Source organism: Elephantulus edwardii, unplaced genomic scaffold (assembly GCF_000299155.1).
Source record: "Elephantulus edwardii isolate Elephantulus edwardi_28Jun2011 unplaced genomic scaffold, EleEdw1.0 scaffold00151, whole genome shotgun sequence".
NCBI classification, from domain to species: Eukaryota; Metazoa; Chordata; class Mammalia; order Macroscelidea; family Macroscelididae; genus Elephantulus; species Elephantulus edwardii.
The window spans coordinates 6,599,012-6,618,601 of NW_006399901.1; the positions used below are offsets into that span (position 1 = coordinate 6,599,012).

At 44.8% G+C, this 19,590-nt stretch overlaps 1 protein-coding gene and 1 pseudogene across 1 annotated transcript in view; both read right to left on the reverse strand.

Moving 5' to 3' along the window:
* The window catches only part of LOC102876376 (glycolipid transfer protein-like), a 34,649-nt gene extending 31,288 nt beyond the window's left edge, over window positions 1-3,361 (reverse strand). Inside the window, exon 1 of the mRNA XM_006894841.1 lies at window positions 3,153-3,361. Within this exon, the coding sequence (XP_006894903.1) occupies window positions 3,153-3,255 (103 nt within the window). The 5' untranslated portion in view covers window positions 3,256-3,361. The remainder of the gene's footprint in view (window positions 1-3,152) is intronic.
* A 3,531-nt stretch (window positions 3,362-6,892) lies between these two features.
* Window positions 6,893-19,590, reverse strand: part of LOC102876377 — a 17,238-nt pseudogene continuing 4,540 nt past the window's right edge.

A 19,590-nucleotide genomic window follows, 5' to 3' on the forward strand; every position in this document is an offset into this window, starting at 1 on the left:
TTTTCTTGGTGGTCCATGGTATGTATGTTTAAGACTCTCCTCCAACACCACAACTCAAAGATAAACAGTTTCCTCACATGCAATTCACATCCTCCATAAACTCAATGGAGGGCCAACTATAAGTCAGCTCTGACTCCACGGCAATGGCTCTGACGAACCGAAGAAGGCTGGCAGGTTGAACTCATCCAGTAGCACTCCAGAAGAAAGGGCTGGTTCTCTGCCCTCCAGAGCACTTCTACCCTAACAGATGAGGTAACCATGTAGCAGCATCCACTCCTCAGCAATGGCTTTGGTTTCAAGCTATGTTTAGTTGTTACAGCTGTGGGGAGAATGTGCTATTGGCATCTAATTGGAGGCGTCAAGGATGCTAACTAAACATCCTACAGATGCAGGAAAGCTCACCAACACTAAGGATTTGGCTCCAGCCTCAAATGGCAGTGGTACTGGGAAATGAGAAACCCTGATTTGGAGGAAATAGTAATTATAATATCCTAGAGGTGTAAATCATAACATAAAGGGCTGCTACCCAAAAGGTCGGCAGTTTGAATCCACCAGCTGCTGCTCCTGGTGGGGGGGGGGAGATGAGAGGCTCTTCTCATTAAAGATTTGCAGCCCAGGAATCCAATGGAGAGTTGCAAGGTGACAGCTGTGATTTGGGGTCATTTCAGTGCCTGTTCCAAGACTCCAAGCATCATTTAAAAGAGCCACATCTTGTCTGGAGCATTAGGTGACCAGATGCGTGCTCAAGATCTGAGTCAAGCCTCTGATTAGAGTTGATAGAGGACATCATCAGTTCCCTGAATCCTGGAGATAAGCCACACTGGTGGGCTAAAAACTTTATCTTAAATTCTCAGATCTATCTCACCAAAAGAGCCTGGAAGTTGAACTTCTTCAGAGAATTCTTCCCTTTGGTGAATAGACATTGGTTCTGGTGTGTGTGTTGCCATCGACTCGGAACCAACCCATAATTGAACCCCCAGCAGGTTTTCAGAGGCAGTTAATAATTAATGAGAAGAGACTTCCCATCTTTCTCCCACAGAGCAGCTGGCGGATTTGAACCCTGTGTCTTTTGGATTGCAGTGAAACTTCTAACAGAAGATCTACGATGCCAAGAGCCTGGAGGATGAATTTCTTCAGAGAATTCTCCCCTCCAGTGAACAGTTGCTTTTGGTTCTGGTGGGCTGAGTGAATGGCAAATAGTTAACTCTTTATGATCCAAACTCCACTGAGGACACTGAATAAATGGCACTTCTGTCAGCAGCTGTGTGGGCCCACAGAACAGAGATAAGAGCAAAGACAAGTGTTCTTTGAGACTCACGGAAGGAGGAGGAGTCACAAGAGAGCCCTGGCTGACACCAGATCCCTGCTGGCTCTGCCACCTCCTCTCCCTTCAAAAACCCCGAGATGATAACTCCAACTGTCGCCCAGGTGCAGCACAGACTGCTCCAGCAAGGAAGGTGAAGGACCAAAAGGCTGCAGAGCTTGGCTCGGCTTTTAACCGAGGTACTGCTGCCTTTTGGGGGTCAAACAGTTCTTTTTGGTGGGGACCATCCTGCATATGAATGTTGAACAGCATCTCTGGCTTTTACTTAGTTGATCCTAAAAGTAGCCTTTTTTCAACTGTCACAAATAAAAATGTCTCCAAGCACATGTTAAATGGCCCCAAGGGGACAAAAAAAAAAATCCCAGTTGAGAACCAGTCACTGAAAACCATTCTGAACCTTTCTCCAGAGCAAGATGAGTGTGACTCCCAAGGAGTCACAGAACCAGACTTTTATAAAAACACACAAATCCTCAACACTAAGGTCATCTCTCTCTCTCAAACCCATGCAGTTTTGTACAAACAGTGCTGACCTGTATGTACTGCTCAGGACCCAGGAAATCAGCAGTGGGTCAAAGTCAAGACCTTGACCCCCAAGTTGCTTCCAATAGTGTGAGAAGCTGACCAATCCAAAAACCTCATTCACTCAAACTTAGATTAATCTGTTAAGAAGGAACCCAAACTAGATCCAGGAACTTAAATAAGCACCATGCCCCCAGAGCTGAGAGCCACTTGACAAACAGTGCTTCTCACACACCATCTCACTGCTACTTGAGGTCCCCATTTCACAGATGGGAACACTGAGGTGCAAGTGGCAGAGAAGAGGAACTGGGAGAGCTCCCTGTAGAGGTCACAGCACTGAGAGAACTACTGCCTACCGAAAGCTCTGGACACTCACTAGGAGAAAAGCCAAGTGGTCCACATCTCTTATGCCTAAGTTAGTCTAATGGCTTTGGATTCTGGGTTTCAGCTGGACTCTGTCCTAGGGACAGGTATCTTTAAGTGGGGCCACCAAGTGAACCAGCAGGGCAGGGCAAGGAAGAGAAGAATGCGAAGGCTCAGGTTGCACCACCCTTTACCCGGGGACCCAAAAGGCAAAGGGCAGGGACAGGTGACACAGTCTTCAGTTTCCCATTTTCCATTGCAGGCCTTGGCTAGGCAAGGGGAGGGAGGGAGAAAAAAGGGTCTGAAAGTAGTCTCCTCTCCCTCCCTGGGCTCTGGAACCTTCCTCTAACATGACATAGGGGAGGGAAAGACCTGCACCCAACAATCAATGCATCTTTTTGACTCTGACCCTATCCTAAAAGCAGGACAAACTTTAGGTGGCCTCCTCCTCCAAAATTGTCCTAGAGTTTTGGAACTCCACCTTCCACCACTCCTCTCCTGGTCCCAGTTCCGTGTGTGTGTGTGTGTGTGTGTGTGTGTGTGTGTGTGGTGTGTGTAGGTTATAATTCGGAATGGAGGGATTCTAATAGATTCCAAGGTTCCATGAGGGAGTGGTGGGGGGAGATGGAAGACTGAGGAAGAAGGAAGGAATGGAGGGGATCCAGAAGGTGGAGAACTGGTAGCTGCCTGACGAGTATGAAGGAATGTGGCGTGTCTACTAAGGTGGGGGATTTTAAGGTCCCTGGAGGAATGGAGCATTTAGGGTGCAGGGGACATGGAGGGCAATGGATCGGGGGTGGCTCAAGTAAGGGAGAATGTGAGGTGCCTGGGAGAGGATTCAGGGTGCCTAGGGAAGGGAGGATGGAGGCTGCCCGCAAGGAGGACTCAGGACCCGGGGCGCCCTCGGGTAAAGCGGCAGGCCGGGCTCCCCCTCCACCCAGCTCACCGAAGAAAGGCGGCAGGTGGGACACCGCCTCCAGGAAGGGCCCCGTCTCGATCTGCTTGTCCGCAGGCAGCGGTTTCAGGAGGTGCTCGGCCAGCAGCGCCATTTCGGGGTCGAGGCCCGCGGTGATACCCCAGCCGGCGCCGCGAGCGTCCACGCTGCCCCCCGGGCTGCTGCCGCCGTCAGCGCCCGGGCCGTCGGCCCCCTCCACAGCCTCCTGGGACGCCAGCGTCTCCACTTCCGCCCGCGCTGCGCCCGCGTAAGCCGAGCGCTCAGCGCCGCCCTCCGGCCGAGCGCCTAAACTGCCTGCCACACCGCCCCGCCCCCCGCCCACCCGCGCCCAATCAGCGGCCGCCGCCTCCGGTTTGCGCCCCGCCATTGGTGCGCTTTAGAGGGAGGCCCAGACTGCTTTAGCCGGATCGTGCAGGTGAGCCGCTCCCAGGTGAAAATTCCCAAGAGTGTCTGCCTCCTCCGGCTTGGGCCCCCGCCCTGGGCGGGCCGACTTGGACCTGGTCCTCGCCTAATGGGGGCGTGAAGCTGCCGGGGTAAACCCATCCCCCTATCCAGATTGCAGTCCCAGCTAGCCCCTCTGAAAGCCGGCTTCCCCAAATCCAAGACTTGCCTTTCAACAACTCCAAGTGACCTCAAAACATAAGCGAATTTATCCAGTGCCCAACTGGAGTCCAGTTTCCCAGAATTTGGAGTGCAGTCTAATGCCAAGTCTAATGTCACATGCTAGTCTCCGCACAGTTTATAGTTCAACTCAACCACTGTTGGCTGGATTCAGGTTTCTCAAGGTCTCACCTATCCCGAACCATCCAGGATACCTTCTCACATCATAACTCACCTGAACCACGACCCACCTAAAAGCTTATGCCCTAAAATCCAATGCCACATCTATCCAGATATCTAGCACACAGTTGTTGAATCTATCATTCATTCTAGAATAAATATAAAGTTGCCATCCAAGCAACATTCTAACTAGGGAGACAATAGGCAAATAAACAATTTCAAACATTGATAAGAAAACAAAACAAAAACATAGGATGAGTAAGGGCTGCTGGTGAAGACAGCCCGTGGGGCGGTGGTACTAGCAGTCTAGTTGGAATCAATTCATAGCTGACCCCCATCTGGTTTTCAGAGACTGCAAATCACACCGGGAGAGATTGCCCATCTTTCTCCCCAGCAGTAGCTGGTGAATTACTGGCACCAAGCCCCATTATGCTACATAGTAAGGTTGATGCAAGGAACCTGGAGAAGGGATGGGAGTGGAAACAGAGAGAATGGAAGGTAACCAGTTGGATGAGGTAAGGAATGGAAAGGAGCTTGAATTTTAAAGCCAATGAGGAATCAATCACTAGAAAAATATCTGTCAAATCTTGTTTTCAGTTTAACCTTTCAGGGGTCAGATGAGAGAAGAGATTGTTCCAAACCAAGAGCATAACCCAGGAAGTGAGCAGCCAGGGGGACACAAAGCCACTGTCATCTCTTGCTCATAACTCAGACCCTGACTTGTCCTAGTATGTCAGATCTCCCATAGATAGCAGCCCAAGCCATCAAGTATGTTCTGTTCCCACCCTGCCCAACCACATTGCCTTTGGCATCCTGAGATACCATCTCCTTAAAGGCTTACCTGCCTGCCCATATACTTGGCCCTATGTCAGAACCCCACACACCTTTCAGACTCTTCCATCAGCTCCAGAGAGAGAGAGAGAGATCACCACCCACGTGGAGACCTCTGGCATCAGATGGTACCTTGATTTCTCAATTCGCTCCACCCCAGCTGAACCACCCAGAGACTATGACTGATAAAAGACATTTAAGTCTGTGAGTTGCTGTGCCATAGAACATAGACTGTGCATCCTGGTCCTTATTCTGGGTTAATGGAGATCAAAAGTATGTCCATCCATCAATTGAGAAATTGAAAAAAATCTTCAATAGATAAATCTTTAATACATAGAGTTTGAAAGTATGTCCATGCATTCACTGAAAAATAAAAAATCTTTTACAGATCTGTTCATTTATCCATTGATATCTCTATTCATCAATCCATTGATAGATTCATCTATCCATCTATTGAAAGACCCATCCATTATTCATGCATCCACTCACTCTTCCAACAAATGTTTCTCATGCTTACTCTGGAACAGTGTCTTGCCTTCCCATAGCTTATATACCAGGGTCTGAGCTGGTACCATAACTAGGTGCTGTAGACTCAGAGGTACACAATAAGGAAAGGTGAGGACTTTGAAAACTGGAAGATACATGAGCCGACTTAAGGCTTCCATAGCTCTTTGCTTGACCAGCCATGGTCCAGAGTTATCAACTTTTTAGATTTCTCAAGAATCTGTAAGGAGTTGCGTTGCCAACCCAAAGACACGTAGTTCAAATCCACTAGCTGCTCCAAGGGAGAAAGGTGGGCTGTCTTCCACACTATTTACAATCTCTGAAGGAAGATCAACTCTGAGTCAATTCTGATTCAAGGGTACGTAACAACAACAAGAAATTTAGAAATCTAGATTTGCAGATAACATACCTTGACTTTTTCTTATTTGGCACCTGGTTCAAATTTAAAAGAAATACTAAGCCACATAAAACATATATTCCTTTTCTTTTGGTGCCAAGTCAAACGTGCAGACAAGTTGTAATTATAGTGCAAAGAACTTGTTTTTCCTGAACTGTTTGCATACAGATTGCTGACAATGCCTCATTAACCTGAACATTTTAATGTGTATTTCCTCCAAACAAGATCATTCTTCTATACACTACCCATAAAAATCAGAGCATTAACATTAATATATTGTTATTCAATGCTCCTTCAGTCGACTGTGACTCATAGATACCCTATGAACAACAGAGAGGGATCTTGCCTTATCTTGTACCATCCTAACCATCTCTATCCCATTGCTAGCCCCACTATGTCAACCGATCTTGTGGGTGGTCTTCCTCTTTTCTCTGACCCTTCACCTTTCCCAGCATGACATCTTTTTCTGAGTACTGAACCCTGCTAACAGCATGTCCAGAATATGTGAGAAAAACTCTCACAATCCTTGCCTTTGAGGAGCACTCTGGTTGCACTTCGTCCAAGACAGACTTGTTTGTTCTTTTGGCAGTTCATGGGATATTCATTACTCTTTTCAATGCCACAATTCAAAGGCATCAATTCTTCTTCTGTCATCTTTATTTGTTGTCCAACTTCCAGATGCATAAACAAATGAAAATAGCATGATTTGTATGAGGTGCATCTTAGTCTTTAAACTGACATCCTTGCTCTCTAGGACTTTGCAGAGGTTCTTGAACAGCCCATTTTCCCAATGAAGTACATCTGTTCTAAAATTCAGATCCCATTCAAATTTTGCCAACTGTCCCAAGCATACCCTTTGTAGTATTAGGAACACTCACAACATGTAGTTGTCCTGACTCTTAGTTTTGTTTTTAAAGCTTGTCTTTTTATTGCTGGATGGTAATAGACTTTAGATTTTGTTGAAAGCAGCCACATCCAGTCTTCAGAAGCAGTTATCTGTTCTTCTAGCATGTCTGTGCGACACACTGTATTTGAAGCTTCTAGCTTGGAAGACCCCAGAACAAGACATCTGTCTGAATCCTTCTCAGACACTCTTCCAGTTTTGCCATGTCGTTTTCATCATCCCGAGTTTTCACATCTAGTAAGATTGAAGACTTGGCAACAAGTGCAGGGTTTTTTCGGCTTTATTTGATTCATACTGTGCAAGACGTTCTTCGCTTCACTTCTGTGCTTCCTCCCTTTCCTCCTTCTTAGATCCAAAGAGATCAATGTCCTCTTCATCTTTACTGTCTGCAGCTCCACCCCCTGTGGTGTCCTCCATTTTAGCAGATCCATGCTTGCCCAAAGCTTTCTTCACTCCTGGCAGGCTGGCTTTTTCCTTCTTATAAGACTTGAAGTGATTATACCAATGTAGGGCATGACACATGTCAGCAGGTGGGGGGCTGAAGATGGCTTCAAACACCACCACATCTGCTTGTGATGGCACATACCCCATCTTTAGGTCTCCGAAGCCCATGATGTCGGCTGTGTCTGGAGCTAGGCAGCAGCAAAGGCCAAAAAGAAGGGAAGAAGTCGTCCCCAAGAATTCAAAGGTGGTACTCCTGAGTACTTCCCTTTACAACTGTCCTCAGTCTTCTGCTTGTCCTTTGAAGAAGACAAGTCAATAATCTTGTACAATTCTCTTTCACTTTCTCTCGTCTGATGTTTCCTAGCAGTTAAATCAAAGTTGTGCATTTTGACAAGTTGTTATTGTGTGCCATCTCGTTAGAACTGACTTGTAGCTGCCCCTTTTGTGGGTTTTTAGAGGCTGAGAATCTCAAGGGAAGAGATTGCCTCTCTTTTTCTCCTGTGGAGCAGCTGATGGCTTTGAACTGAACCACCAGAGCTCCCTACGTTTTGACAAGAGTACCTCAGAAATGATGCTGTATTTCATTGGATTATAGTAGATGACATGTGACTTTGATTTGTCCTGTTACTAGTGATATTAACTCTGATCACTTGAGTTGATGTGAGGTGAAGCTTTGTGCACTATGAAGTGATCCTTTTTCTCTTTGAACTATCTCTGTGTTTCCTAGGGAGGTCTTTTGTGGTTAGGTAAACATCCCATCTCTCTGTACACTTTCCAGTTCTTTAATTCCACCAGTTTGGACAGAAAATTCTATTGCTATTATCTGTTTGAGTGATTATGCTATCTCTTATTTGTCCTTTCAAGTTGACTTTTTTAAAAAAAAATTCTTTTATTAGTTTTTGTGTGTGTACCGTCAAATCGGATCTGACTGGTACGGGAGGAATTGCCTCTCCTTCTCCAGCAGAGCTTCTGGTGGATTCAAACTGTGCACTTCTGGGATTGTAGTGCAGCTTCTTGCCACTAGGCCACCAGAGCTCCCCTTCAAGCAGACTTTTATTGTCCTTTTAATATGCTCCATCATTCTTTATGTTATTGTTATGTACCATCAAGTCAGAACTGATTCAAAACTGACCCTCCAACAGCTTTCAAAAGCTGTGTATTGCACAGTGGGAGACAGACCTTTGTCTTCCCATAGGGGTAGCTGGTGGGTTACAACTGCCTGTCTTTGAGTGGGCAACACAAATCCTTAACTGCTAGGCCATCAGAGCTTTTTACACTCATCCTTTTCCCCGGTGGCTTAGTCCATAGCAAATTGCTCTACTGACCCAGAGACTGAGTGTCTCTGGCAGTTCAAATTCACCAGCAACTCCCTAAGAGAAAGATGGATAGTCTCCTCCTATTTTGATTTAAAGCCTCAGAAAACCCAGTGGAAGGCTACTTCTGAGTCAGAACCAATTCGACAGCAGTGAGGTTTTGCCTTTTTATTCACTGAAAGAAGACATCCCAGACTCATCTTGAACTTTTCTCTGCCCTAGTGTTGAATGAAGTCCGTCATTTCCTCCAAAGTGTGCATGTTCCTTTCAGTGAAGGGTGGTGGTGGTTATGCTCATTGTTACTGGGGTGGCACCGTGTCCCTGAGCTGCCTTAGCATACACACACATATGCACATTTATACTTAACATGTTGTTGTTGTTTTTATGTGCCATCGAGTCGTTTGCGACTCATAGCAACCCTATGTACAAGAGCCCTAAACGCCGTTCTATCCTGTGCCAACCTTGCTGTCTCAAACACACTCATTCCCACCACTCCACTCACAGACATGCGCTGTCTTTATTAAAAACCAGTGGTTATTCTGATAGATCCATTACCAACCCAAATTTGAGGTTTGGTGTTTTTCTTATTGTTGTTTTTTTAAATTTAAATTTATAGTAAAAATTTACAGAGACTTTGAATTTCCATTCATTCATTGTTGCACTTTCCCCCTCCCAACCCTCCCACCTAGTACACTACCCTCTTGGAAAAGTAAAAGAAAAATTCTTTCATTGTTTTACAAACCTTCCCCCAGGTCCACTCCACTATGCAGTCTTCGCTCTGGAATCCTGTCATGACAAAAATACCTAATCACATATCCCTTTTAAGCAGTTTTCTCCTTCATCTCTTTCAATGCAGTATACATTTTTGAACCCATCTTTCTCAGTCTCTCCCCAACCCAAAGGTCAGTCCTGTTTTACAACAGTGGCACCATGCCGTATTTGTCCTTTTGTGACTGAGATACTTCACTCAGCATAATGTTCTCCATGATCACCCATTTTGAATAATATTGCATGAGTTCCTTGTTTTTCAATGCAGCATAGTATTCCATTGTGTGAATATACCACAGCTTCTCTATCCATTCGTTTGTTGATCAACTTAGAGTATTAATTTTCGTCTTCTCCTTTTCCATATTTACAACTCCCTTTTCCAACATTGAGAAAGCAGATTTTAATATATTTATTTATGTAATTAGACAATCCCTCATATGGAACAATTTCATGTTCCTGCTGCCATCACCCTCGCCCCTGCAATTCCTTTTTACCCCACTCAAGCTCAGACACCCCAGGCCAGAGTCCCTTTCTGTGAAAAGGCCCTTGAGAACTAGCCATTGGCACTTGGCCACCCCCATCCTATGCAGAAACCTTCCTCATGTGGCCACCATATTCTACTCATTGTTGATGCTTGCACACGCTTCTTTGGACTACCATTGCTAATGTAAGCCTTGCATTTTTGATACATCTAATAATTTTTTTGAGTTGTTTGAGGAGATAAAGGAAGGGTGGTTGTTGTTGTTGTTGTGTGCTGTCCTGCGTCCAATAGCGACCCTATGTATGATAGCCCTAAACCCTGCTCTATCCTGTGCCAATCTTACTGTCTCTGAAACACCTACCTCCATTACCCCAGTCACAGAATCACTCCATCTCATCAAGGGTCTTCCTCTCTTATGCTGTCCCTCCACTCTTCCAAGCATGACTTCCCTCTCCAAGGACTGGTCCCACTTTGCAAGATGTCCAAAGTATGTCAGATGAAGCTTCAGAATCCTTGCTTTCAAGGAGCAGCCTGATTTTACCCTCTCCAGGACGAACTTGTTTGTTCTTCCTAGCAGTACATGGTATAGTCAATACTCTTCTCCAAGGGAGCTTGGAGGTGGCCTAGTGGCAAGATGCTGCACTGCAATCCTAGAGGTACACGGTTCAAATCCACCAGGTGCTCTGCTGGAGAAGGAGGGAGCAATCTCCTCCTGTACCAGTCAGATCTGATTTGACGGTACACATAAAAATAATACAATAAAAATTTAAAAAAGATGTTAATAAAAAAATGTTAATAAAAATACTCTTCTCCAACACCACAGCTCAAAGGCATCTCCCCTTCTGTCACCCCTAGTCATTGTTTAGCTTTCTGATGCATAGCAATTAATTGCAAAGATTATGGCTTGAATTGGGTGCACCTTAGTCTTCAGACTGACATTTTTGCTCTTCAGTACTTTGGATAGGTCTCTGACAGCAAACTTTCCCAATGCAATCCGTCTTTTGCTTTGCTGGCTGCTAGTACCATGAGTGTTGATTGTGGAGCCAAAGGAAGGGAGTGGAGGGGAAATGGATGGGAGGGGATGAGAGAAGACGGAGGGAGGGAAGAACCCCACAAGCCTTTTGGTTTTGTTTTTTAATAAAAGTTCATTTTAATTGTGATTTTAACAAATGTTTACAGAGAAGTTAGATTTTCATTCATTCATTGTTGCACATTTTATCCTCTCTCCCTCCTTTCGCAAACTAGCTTTAGCTCTGAGCCATCAGTCCCTCTCTTCAACTTACTATCTACTTGGTCAGATATTCAGGGCGCTCTGGTGGCCTATCCACAGGGAGATGTCCTGGTAACCTGAAGGCAGAGCCTATCTGGCAGTGTGAATCCACCAGCTCCACTGAGAGAGAAAGATAATTCACATATGATTCACAGCCTCAGAAACCCAATGAGCTGAGTCCAATTGAGTCCAATGAGCTGGTTCCAACTCTACAGTAATGAGTTTTTTCAGTTGGGCAGATAGTCATACATTCAACAGATTGTCACTGAGTGTTTTCTCTCATTCTAAGAGGACAGAGGATTAAATGAGCAATAAATAAGTCTTGTGGGGGAAATACTGCCAGACACGGAGGAGCCACCTCATCTTTTTGTTCTGCCAAGCTATCGTACTTGTCCCCAGGTGTGTAAACTCACCAATACAAATCAATTTACAGGACCAGCTTGGTGAGGGAAGTTAAAATTCGAATGGGTGGAATTCACTCAATGAGAGGCCAAGTGTTTACCCTATAAAGTTGCATCATTTTCCTGAATCAGCTCCACCCAGTGTTAATTGCTTCCTCCTCAGGCTGCCACTCCCTAGCAGCATCACCTGGGATGGATAAATTAGGTCATGGTCATGGTTCCTTTCTAGATGTTATCCTGTAAACTCCACCTTCCCCTGCTGTCGTGTCATGTCATGAGTGAGTGGACACTTCCACCAGTGGCTGTCAGAGTGACTTCTCCCCCATGGACACCCCTTTGGCTTGTTTTTCAGATGCTGTGTGGCCACAGGCAGTCATTTCTTCTTTTGAGTTCCCTGTGACTGCGATTTTTAAGGCTTAGAACAGAAACTACTCTCCCATTTCTGGAAGCCAGGTGTCCAGCATCAGTTATCCCAGGAATCAAAACGCTGGAATGGCCACCATCTGAGAGCTCTGGGGGTAAGAGGGTGGAATCTGTCCCTTGTCTCTCCTGGCATCTAGTGTCCCTTTCTTGTCAGTCTCTTCAATCACTACTTCTCTGACCACACTGCTTTCTCTTCTTCTGTCTCGAAATCTCCTTCCTGCTTCTCCATGTGACTGCATTCATGCTCTACTAGGATAATCTAGGATAATTTCTCAATCTCAATATTCTCTATGAAGCCACGTCTACAAAAATTGGCATCCAAATATAAGGTAGAAGTACAGGTTCCAGGCCTTCATGGTTGCTGTTATTAGCGGCTTTCTACTAGATTCCAACACATTGTAACCACAAGTGTGCAGAAGAACTATTCATAAGGTTTCCAAGGACTTTTGGAAGTAAATAGGGTATATTAGAACTACCAACCTTTCAGCTAGTAGTCCAATGCTCAACGGTTTGTGGCAGCCTACTCTGCAGCTCAGCTCTGAGCATCAATTTCTTAATCTGTAAAATGGGGGTGATGAAAATAATGGTCATTTCATTTTACCTGAATAGTCAACATGTGTGAAAGCAGTTGTCAAGAAATGAAATAACAAATTTCAATGGGCAGATCTGCTGCAGGAAGCTGGGTTTAGAAGAGGCCATGTCATCGTAATATCATTGCCACAGTCAGATTGATCCTGGCTGAGAGCAGAGAATACCAGAAGAATGTCCATCTGTGCTTTCTTGATTTTGCAAAACCATTTGACTGTGTGGATCATAATAAATTATGGCTAACATTGAGAAGAACAAGGATCCCAGCATGCTTAATTGTACTTATGCAAAATTTATGCCTAGACAAAAAAGGTGTTGTGCAAACAGAGCAAGGGGACACTTGTTATGCGCTGTCCAGTTGACTGTGACTCATAGTAACCCGATGAACAATAGCTCTGAACCCTGTCCTATCCTGAACCAGTTTCACCATCTCTGACACACCTACCCCATTACCCGGGTCACTGTGCCAATCCATCTCATCCGGGGTCTTCCTCTCCTCTACCCTTCCAAATATGATGTCCTTTTCCAAGGACTGATCCCTGCTGGCAACATGCGCCAAGTATGTGAGATGGAGCTTCAGGATCCTTGCCTCCAAGGAACAGCCTCGTTTCACTCTCTCCAGGACAGGCCTCTTTGTTCTCTTGGCAGTCCATGGTATGTTCACTACATGATTTAAAACTAAGAAAGCTGTGTATCAGGCTTGTATCCTTTCTCCATACCTAGTCTACATGTATGCTGAGCAAATCATTCAAACAGCTGGACTCGATGAAGAATGTGGCATCAGGTTTAGAGGAGGAGACAATAACCTTAGGTGTGCCGATGACATACCTTGTTTGCTGAAAGTGAGGGAGACTTGAAACACTTGCTGAAGAAGATAACACACTAAAGCCTTCAATGTGGACTGCATTTTAATGTCAAGAAAACAAAATTTCACATCACTGGACTCATAGGTGAGATCATAACTGTTGTTATTGTTGTGAACCATAGAGTCAGAACTAACCCATAGCGGACCCTCTGGTGGGGTTTCAGAGGTGGTTCATTGCACTGGAGATTGCCCATCCTTCTCCCATAGGACATTAGGTTAGATGGAAAAAAGATTGAAACTGTCAACAACTTCATCTTACTTGGATCCACTATCAATATACTTGGCACCAGCAATCAGGAGATTAGGAGATATATTGCACTGAGAAAGTCTGCAGTCAGGGACCTCACCAAATTACTAAGGAGCAATTATGTTAGTTTGAGGTCTAAGGTGTGCCTAATTCAGACCATGATCTTTTCAATCATTTGCTATGTGTCTGAGAGCTAGATAATGAATAAAGATGACAGAAGAAAAATAGATGCCTCTGAGTTGTGATGTTGGAGGAGAGTACGGAATATTCCATGGACTGCCAAGAGAACAGACAGATATGCCTTGGAGGAAGTGAAGCCAGAGTGCTCCTTGGAGGCAAAGCTTCTTCTCGCATACTTTTGGGCACATTGCTAAGAGAGGCTATTCTTCGGAACATCATGCTTGGAAAGGTGGAGGGATGGCAAAGGATAGGAAGACCCTCCACCAGGTCGATTGACACAGAGACTGCAGCAAGGAGATCGAATGTGTCACAGATGATGCGGACTGACTGTACAGGACAAGACAGGGCTCAGGTCTGTTGTTCATAGAATCGCTGTGAGTTGTACTCAACTTGACAGTTCCTAACAACAGCCAAAATAACCAGCAAATCAATCTGTCTTGAACGACGAGCATCCAGGATGCTCCCTTGGAGCATGGATGGTGAGATAATGTCTCCCAGATTTTGGGCATGTTATCAGGAGGTCGCTAGAGGAGGATATTATGCTGGGGAAAGTAGAAGGCCAGCAAAGGAGAAGACACTCCACACAATGGATTGATGCAGTGATCGCCACAGTGGACAGCGTGGCAGAGACTGTGAGACTGATGCAGGACTGGGCAAAGTTTCAATCTGTTGCACATAAGCTTGCTGTAAATTGGAGTCAACTTGATGGCACCTACCAAGAATCTGTCAAAGCAGACGTGGGATCTTAGTGGGCTGATGGATGCCAGGCTGTTGGAATGCTGGCTAATGTGGTGCAGCTGTTATGAATTGATTGCTTGGGTTCTTTCTACCCAGTACTGGCAATGGTGAGGGTAGCTGATGCCAGTGATGTTGCCTCTTTGGCTGCCAGGTTTCCACAGGATTAAATATGCCAAATAGGCTTTGTTGCACCAACTCCTAGGGGTGATAAGCCCACCATGCCAACTCACCGAGCTGTTTCACGGCCTGTCTGCAGCTTCTCTCTAATTAACAGAGAGGCGACAGCCACCCCTGAAAATAGCACAGAGCTCCACAGCCAAACACATGTACACTTTCTCGGCTCCTGGGTGAAAATTGTACTTTGGTCATTTAAAAGTTGACAGGCGCCTCATCCTAGCACTCACCCAAGGGAACAGTCTCAGGGCTGAGAGTCTTAACTGGGGGTGAAGGCTCTGAAGGAAGTGTGGTGGGTCACTGATGACCTTAGGTGCTGTCACAACACGGTAACTGTCATCTTGAAAATGAAGAAATAGGAAAGTTGAAAGCAAGCTGGGAAAGACTGAATTGTGCTTCCACACACAAAAAAATGTGTGTTGAAATACTGTGTGTTGTTGTTCGATGCCACTGAGTTGACTATGACTCACAGACAGTAGAGCAGATCCAAACCTTGCCCTACCCTGCACCACTGTTACCATCTCTGCCACACTTAAGCCCACTGGGTCAGTCACTGTACCAATTCATCTCCTTGAAGGTTTTCCCCACTTTCTAAGGATGATATCTTTTTTCCAAGGATTGGTACCTTCTGACAACATGCCCCCAAAATGTACAAAACCAAGTATTGGCATTTTTGTCTCCAAGGAGCACCCTGGTTGCACTTCCTCCAAGTCAGACCTGTTTGTTCTTTAGCATTCCTGACAGTGTGAAAATTATCTTACAGTAGCACTCATATCAAACCCAAGCAAAATCCTGCTGAAGATTATGCAGAAACATCTGGAACAGTATATTGACAGAGAACTACCAGAAGTACAAGCTGGGTTGAGAAGAGGCCTTGGCTCTAGAGACATTATCGCCAATGTCAGATGGATCTTGGCAGAAAGCAAAGACTATCAGAGGAATATCTATCTGTGTTTCATTAACTATGCAAAGGCATTTGACTGAGTGGATCACAACACATTGTGGTTAACCTCGAGGAGAATTCCATGATATATAGTCAATATTCTTCAACTTGAGGATCATATGGAAAGAGAGTGACTCTCAATGAGATCGGTCAACAGAGAGAATGCAGCAGAGACACAAACATAGCAGCAATTGTGAAGATGGTGTTGTTGTGTGCCGTCAAGTTAGAACTGACTTATCGCTGATCCTCTGGTGGGTTTTCAGAGGCAGTAAATCACGTGGGAAGAGATTGCCCATCCTTCTCCCACAGCACAACTGTTGGATTCAAACCATGTTGGATTCAAACCATGTGCTTTCATTGTAGTGCAGTTTCTTACTGCTGTAACTCATAGCGGCCTTGTGTACAACAAAACACTCCCTGCCTGATCCCGCACAATCCCGTGATCTCTGCTGAGCTCAAGCCCATTGTTGCAGTCACTGTGTCAATCCATCACCTTGGGGGGCGGGGTCTTCCTCACCTTTACTTTTTCAAACATTAGGTCCTTCCCTAAGAACTGGTCCCTCCTGACAACATGCCCCAAATATGTGGCAGCATTGAACTAGACAGCATTTTATTCCATTGTTTATAGAGTCATGTGACTGGAACTAACTCTTCAGCACCTATCAACAGCAATCCATCTGTAGACACAATCCTGTTTTAGGAAGGTTATTGTTGTTGTGTACCACTGAGTATATCACTTAGGAATAGTACTTTTTATGTTAATGAGGCCACAACAGCATAGGGTGTAACCCACACTCAGTCACTTCCAAATCATTGGAAGAGTAGAATAGATGCAGAAGGAAGCTCAAAGATGGGACTGAAAGCACGGGGACTCTTCTAAGCAGTCAAGTAAGACCAGAAGCTACAGACTTCCCCAATGTAACACGTCAGTTGAATTCTTCACTGTTGCTTGCTTAATTGGTGAATGTGGATCCAAGTAAAACAAAATCCTTGATAGAGTCCTTCTTTCCTCCATTCATCACTTTATTGTTGATAGTTTCAGTTGTGAGGATTTTTGTGGGGTGTTTTTGGGGGGAGGAGGTTTGGTATTGAGGTAGAATTTACACTGGAGGTTGTCATCTTTGATCTTTATCAGTAACAGTTTTAAATTTTCTGTCAGCAACCACTGTTGAGTCATCTGCATATCATGGCTTGCTAAAGGGTATCCCTCCAATCCTGAGACTGTGTTTTTCCTCATATAGTCCAACTTCTCTGATTTTTAATTCAGCACTCATATTGAGTAATTGTGATGAAAGGTTTCAGTCCTGAACCATACTTTTTCTGATTTTAAACCATACAGTATGCCCTGGTTCTGTTAGAACAAATGTCTCTTTGTTTTTCTCCACAGCTGACAGAAAGATGGGGGGGGAGTGTTTTTAAGGCCAGTCATGTGAGTGATTTCTTTGTTACAACAGCACTAGGCATCTTTCTTTTTTTTGTATGACTAAGTCCAAATTTCTTTTCATGCTCTCTCCGTTTCAATGTGTTTAAAAGCTTCATAAATTATATGACAACAGCCCAGAATATGAAGTACATTGCAAAGTGGATTGAGGGAGGAGGTGGAGAAAAGGTAATTGTGCAACAATGAATGAATATTTTTTAAAAAACCTAAGAAAGTGAATTGGAGGAGGGAAAGGGGCCAATGTGCAACAATCAGTGAATGAAAATTCAACTTTTTTCTAAATTTTCGTTGAGGTCACAGGAGTGGCATCAGAAACTCTATGAACTTTGATAAATGTTGATGTTAGGTCTTTGCACTGGATGTAAGGCCAAGGACTCAAGAAAGGGACCAGAGAAAGTCAAGAAGCTTTATTAAGGGGGCTCTCGGGCAGGATTCCTTGGTCTGCACAGAGAGAGACAAGCAGAGAGACAGAGCAGGAAACAATTTAAGGTTGATTAGGGCAGGTTTTATAGTAAGGGTCTTTAGGGAGGGAAAGGAGGGACATTCCATTGTGGCTCAGCCAGGTGGGTGGTCTTCTAGGGAGGAAAGGGAGTGGCCCTCCATGGTAGTTCAGTCTGATGGGGGAGGCTGTTCACTCCCTTTGTTCACACGTTGATATTCCTTGAATCCTTTGTTCTCCCTTTGTTCCCAGCCTGACAGTTGATAGTTGCGGAGAGACTTCAGGCCTTTTGTTCATAGGGAAGCTATGGGTAGTTCTTCATTCAAGGCAATCAACAACAACACCACCACCACCACACACACACACACACACCTGCATAAGTTCGTGGGAATACTAGTTTCTGGGGACAGCATGCCTCCTGTGGTACTGAAATTCATTACCTTTCTTTCCAACCCTCCAGCAATTCATCTAATCCAAGTCCACAACTTCAGTCAGTTCCTGGAATGTGCAGAGGGGTAGACAGAGGAATCAGCGCAGGCAGAACCGGGGAGACAGAGGAATCCACGGGGGCAGAACAGGGGGCCAGCCAATAGAGAAGTGACTGTGGGGGAAAACTTTGCCCCGCCCACAGGCACAAAAGGCCCAAGGCTGTGCTGAGATTGTTCGGGCCCTCGGGCCTGCGGCCCTCAGTCCTAGAAGAAAAATATAATCTATACACCAGTTCTACAGGACATTTGGAGACATTACCACTAAACTTAAGAGACACTGGTCACAGCATAAGAAATTGTCAGCAGCTGATGTGTTTGGAATCACAGAAGCCAAGCAAGCTTCAGATACAAGCTGTCAGATCAAGGGTTGGACAATGGAAAATAAATGCTGAAGGGATTCGGTAGAAGTGAAGGGGTATCCTGGTGGAAGGTGGAGCTGGGAAATAAGTGGGTCAAGACACTGAGCCAAGGGCAGGGACAACACTGTAACTAATGGTTAACTCCACAATGAGGGATTTGTCTTTCACTTTTCTATAAATTACTTGTCTGTCAGATACTCCTCTAAATCTGAACATTTAGATTAAGACAGATTAGGAAGAAGGGTTGGCCATCCACTTCTGAAATAGCATTTCTGAAAACCCTATGTACAACAAAGGAGAAGAGGTCAAAATATTTCAAACAGGGAGTAAAGCCACACTTGAGCTCCAGTTCAGGCTTATATATGAGATGGAGCAAGGGAAGATCCCACTGACACCAAAGAAAAGGGCTCAGTTACGATGAATTATTCTTTATAGCTTTGTGAAAATGAGAAGGGAAATCCATTGGAGCAAAAATCACTCAAGATTTACAAATGAGTATTCATTTGATAGATGAGAATCTCTTGGTAGCTATAGGCTCCACCTCCTAAAAATGAGAGACTCTTGACCTCATCTCCCAATGAGAGGAACCTGCTACATGAGACTAAAACCAATACAAAAAAATAGCTCCTCTATTTTAAGACCACATAAAAGATTTTTGAGAAGTGAAAGAGAGGAAAAAGCTCCCAACAGATGAGAAAATGTTGACATTTGGAGCACCATGAAAATATTTCAGCTTAGTTTTTAGTGGTGGTGGCTAATTTAACCTCTTCCCTGCTCTGTTGTAGGAACACAGACTTTGACCAAGAAAAGTAGTAGAAAAAGGGTAGAATGAGGGGCTTGAAGATGATGGGTTTTGGCTGCAGCTTTTATTATTTCTTTTTTCTATTTAGTCTTCGGGGAAGGGGAGAAGAGAAGGAGGAAAATGTACAGCCATGAATGAATGGAAATCCAACTTTTCTGTAAACTTTCATTAAAAAAAATAATTTTAAAAATGAGGGAAAAAATAAAGACACTAAAAAAATAAATAAATAAAGTAGTCTTCAATGACTGGGAAGCCTAACCTCCAAACACCAGTTAGCTGGAGCTGGTTGTTGTTGGAAAGGGGTGAACTGGGGGACTGGGATGAGGGCAAGGAGACTTAGCTCTGACGGTGGTCCAGGGTGAAGATGAACTACATTTCAGAGCCTGGTGGTTATTGGGAAGGGGATGAGGTAGGAGCTCCAAGCCAGGTAAACAGGACTCACCTCAGTCCTCAGCTTCTTTTTCTTTTATTTTTCTTTTCTTGTTGTGTACTATTGAGTTTAATCTGAGTGGTACAGGAGGAGGCTGCCCCTCCTTCTCCAGCCTTGGGCCTGGTGAATTCAAACTGTGAGCCTTCGAGATTGCAGTACAGCTTTTCCTTCTCTTCTAATGTTCCCCCACCGGTGGCATTCTCTGCAGTATTGGAGGCT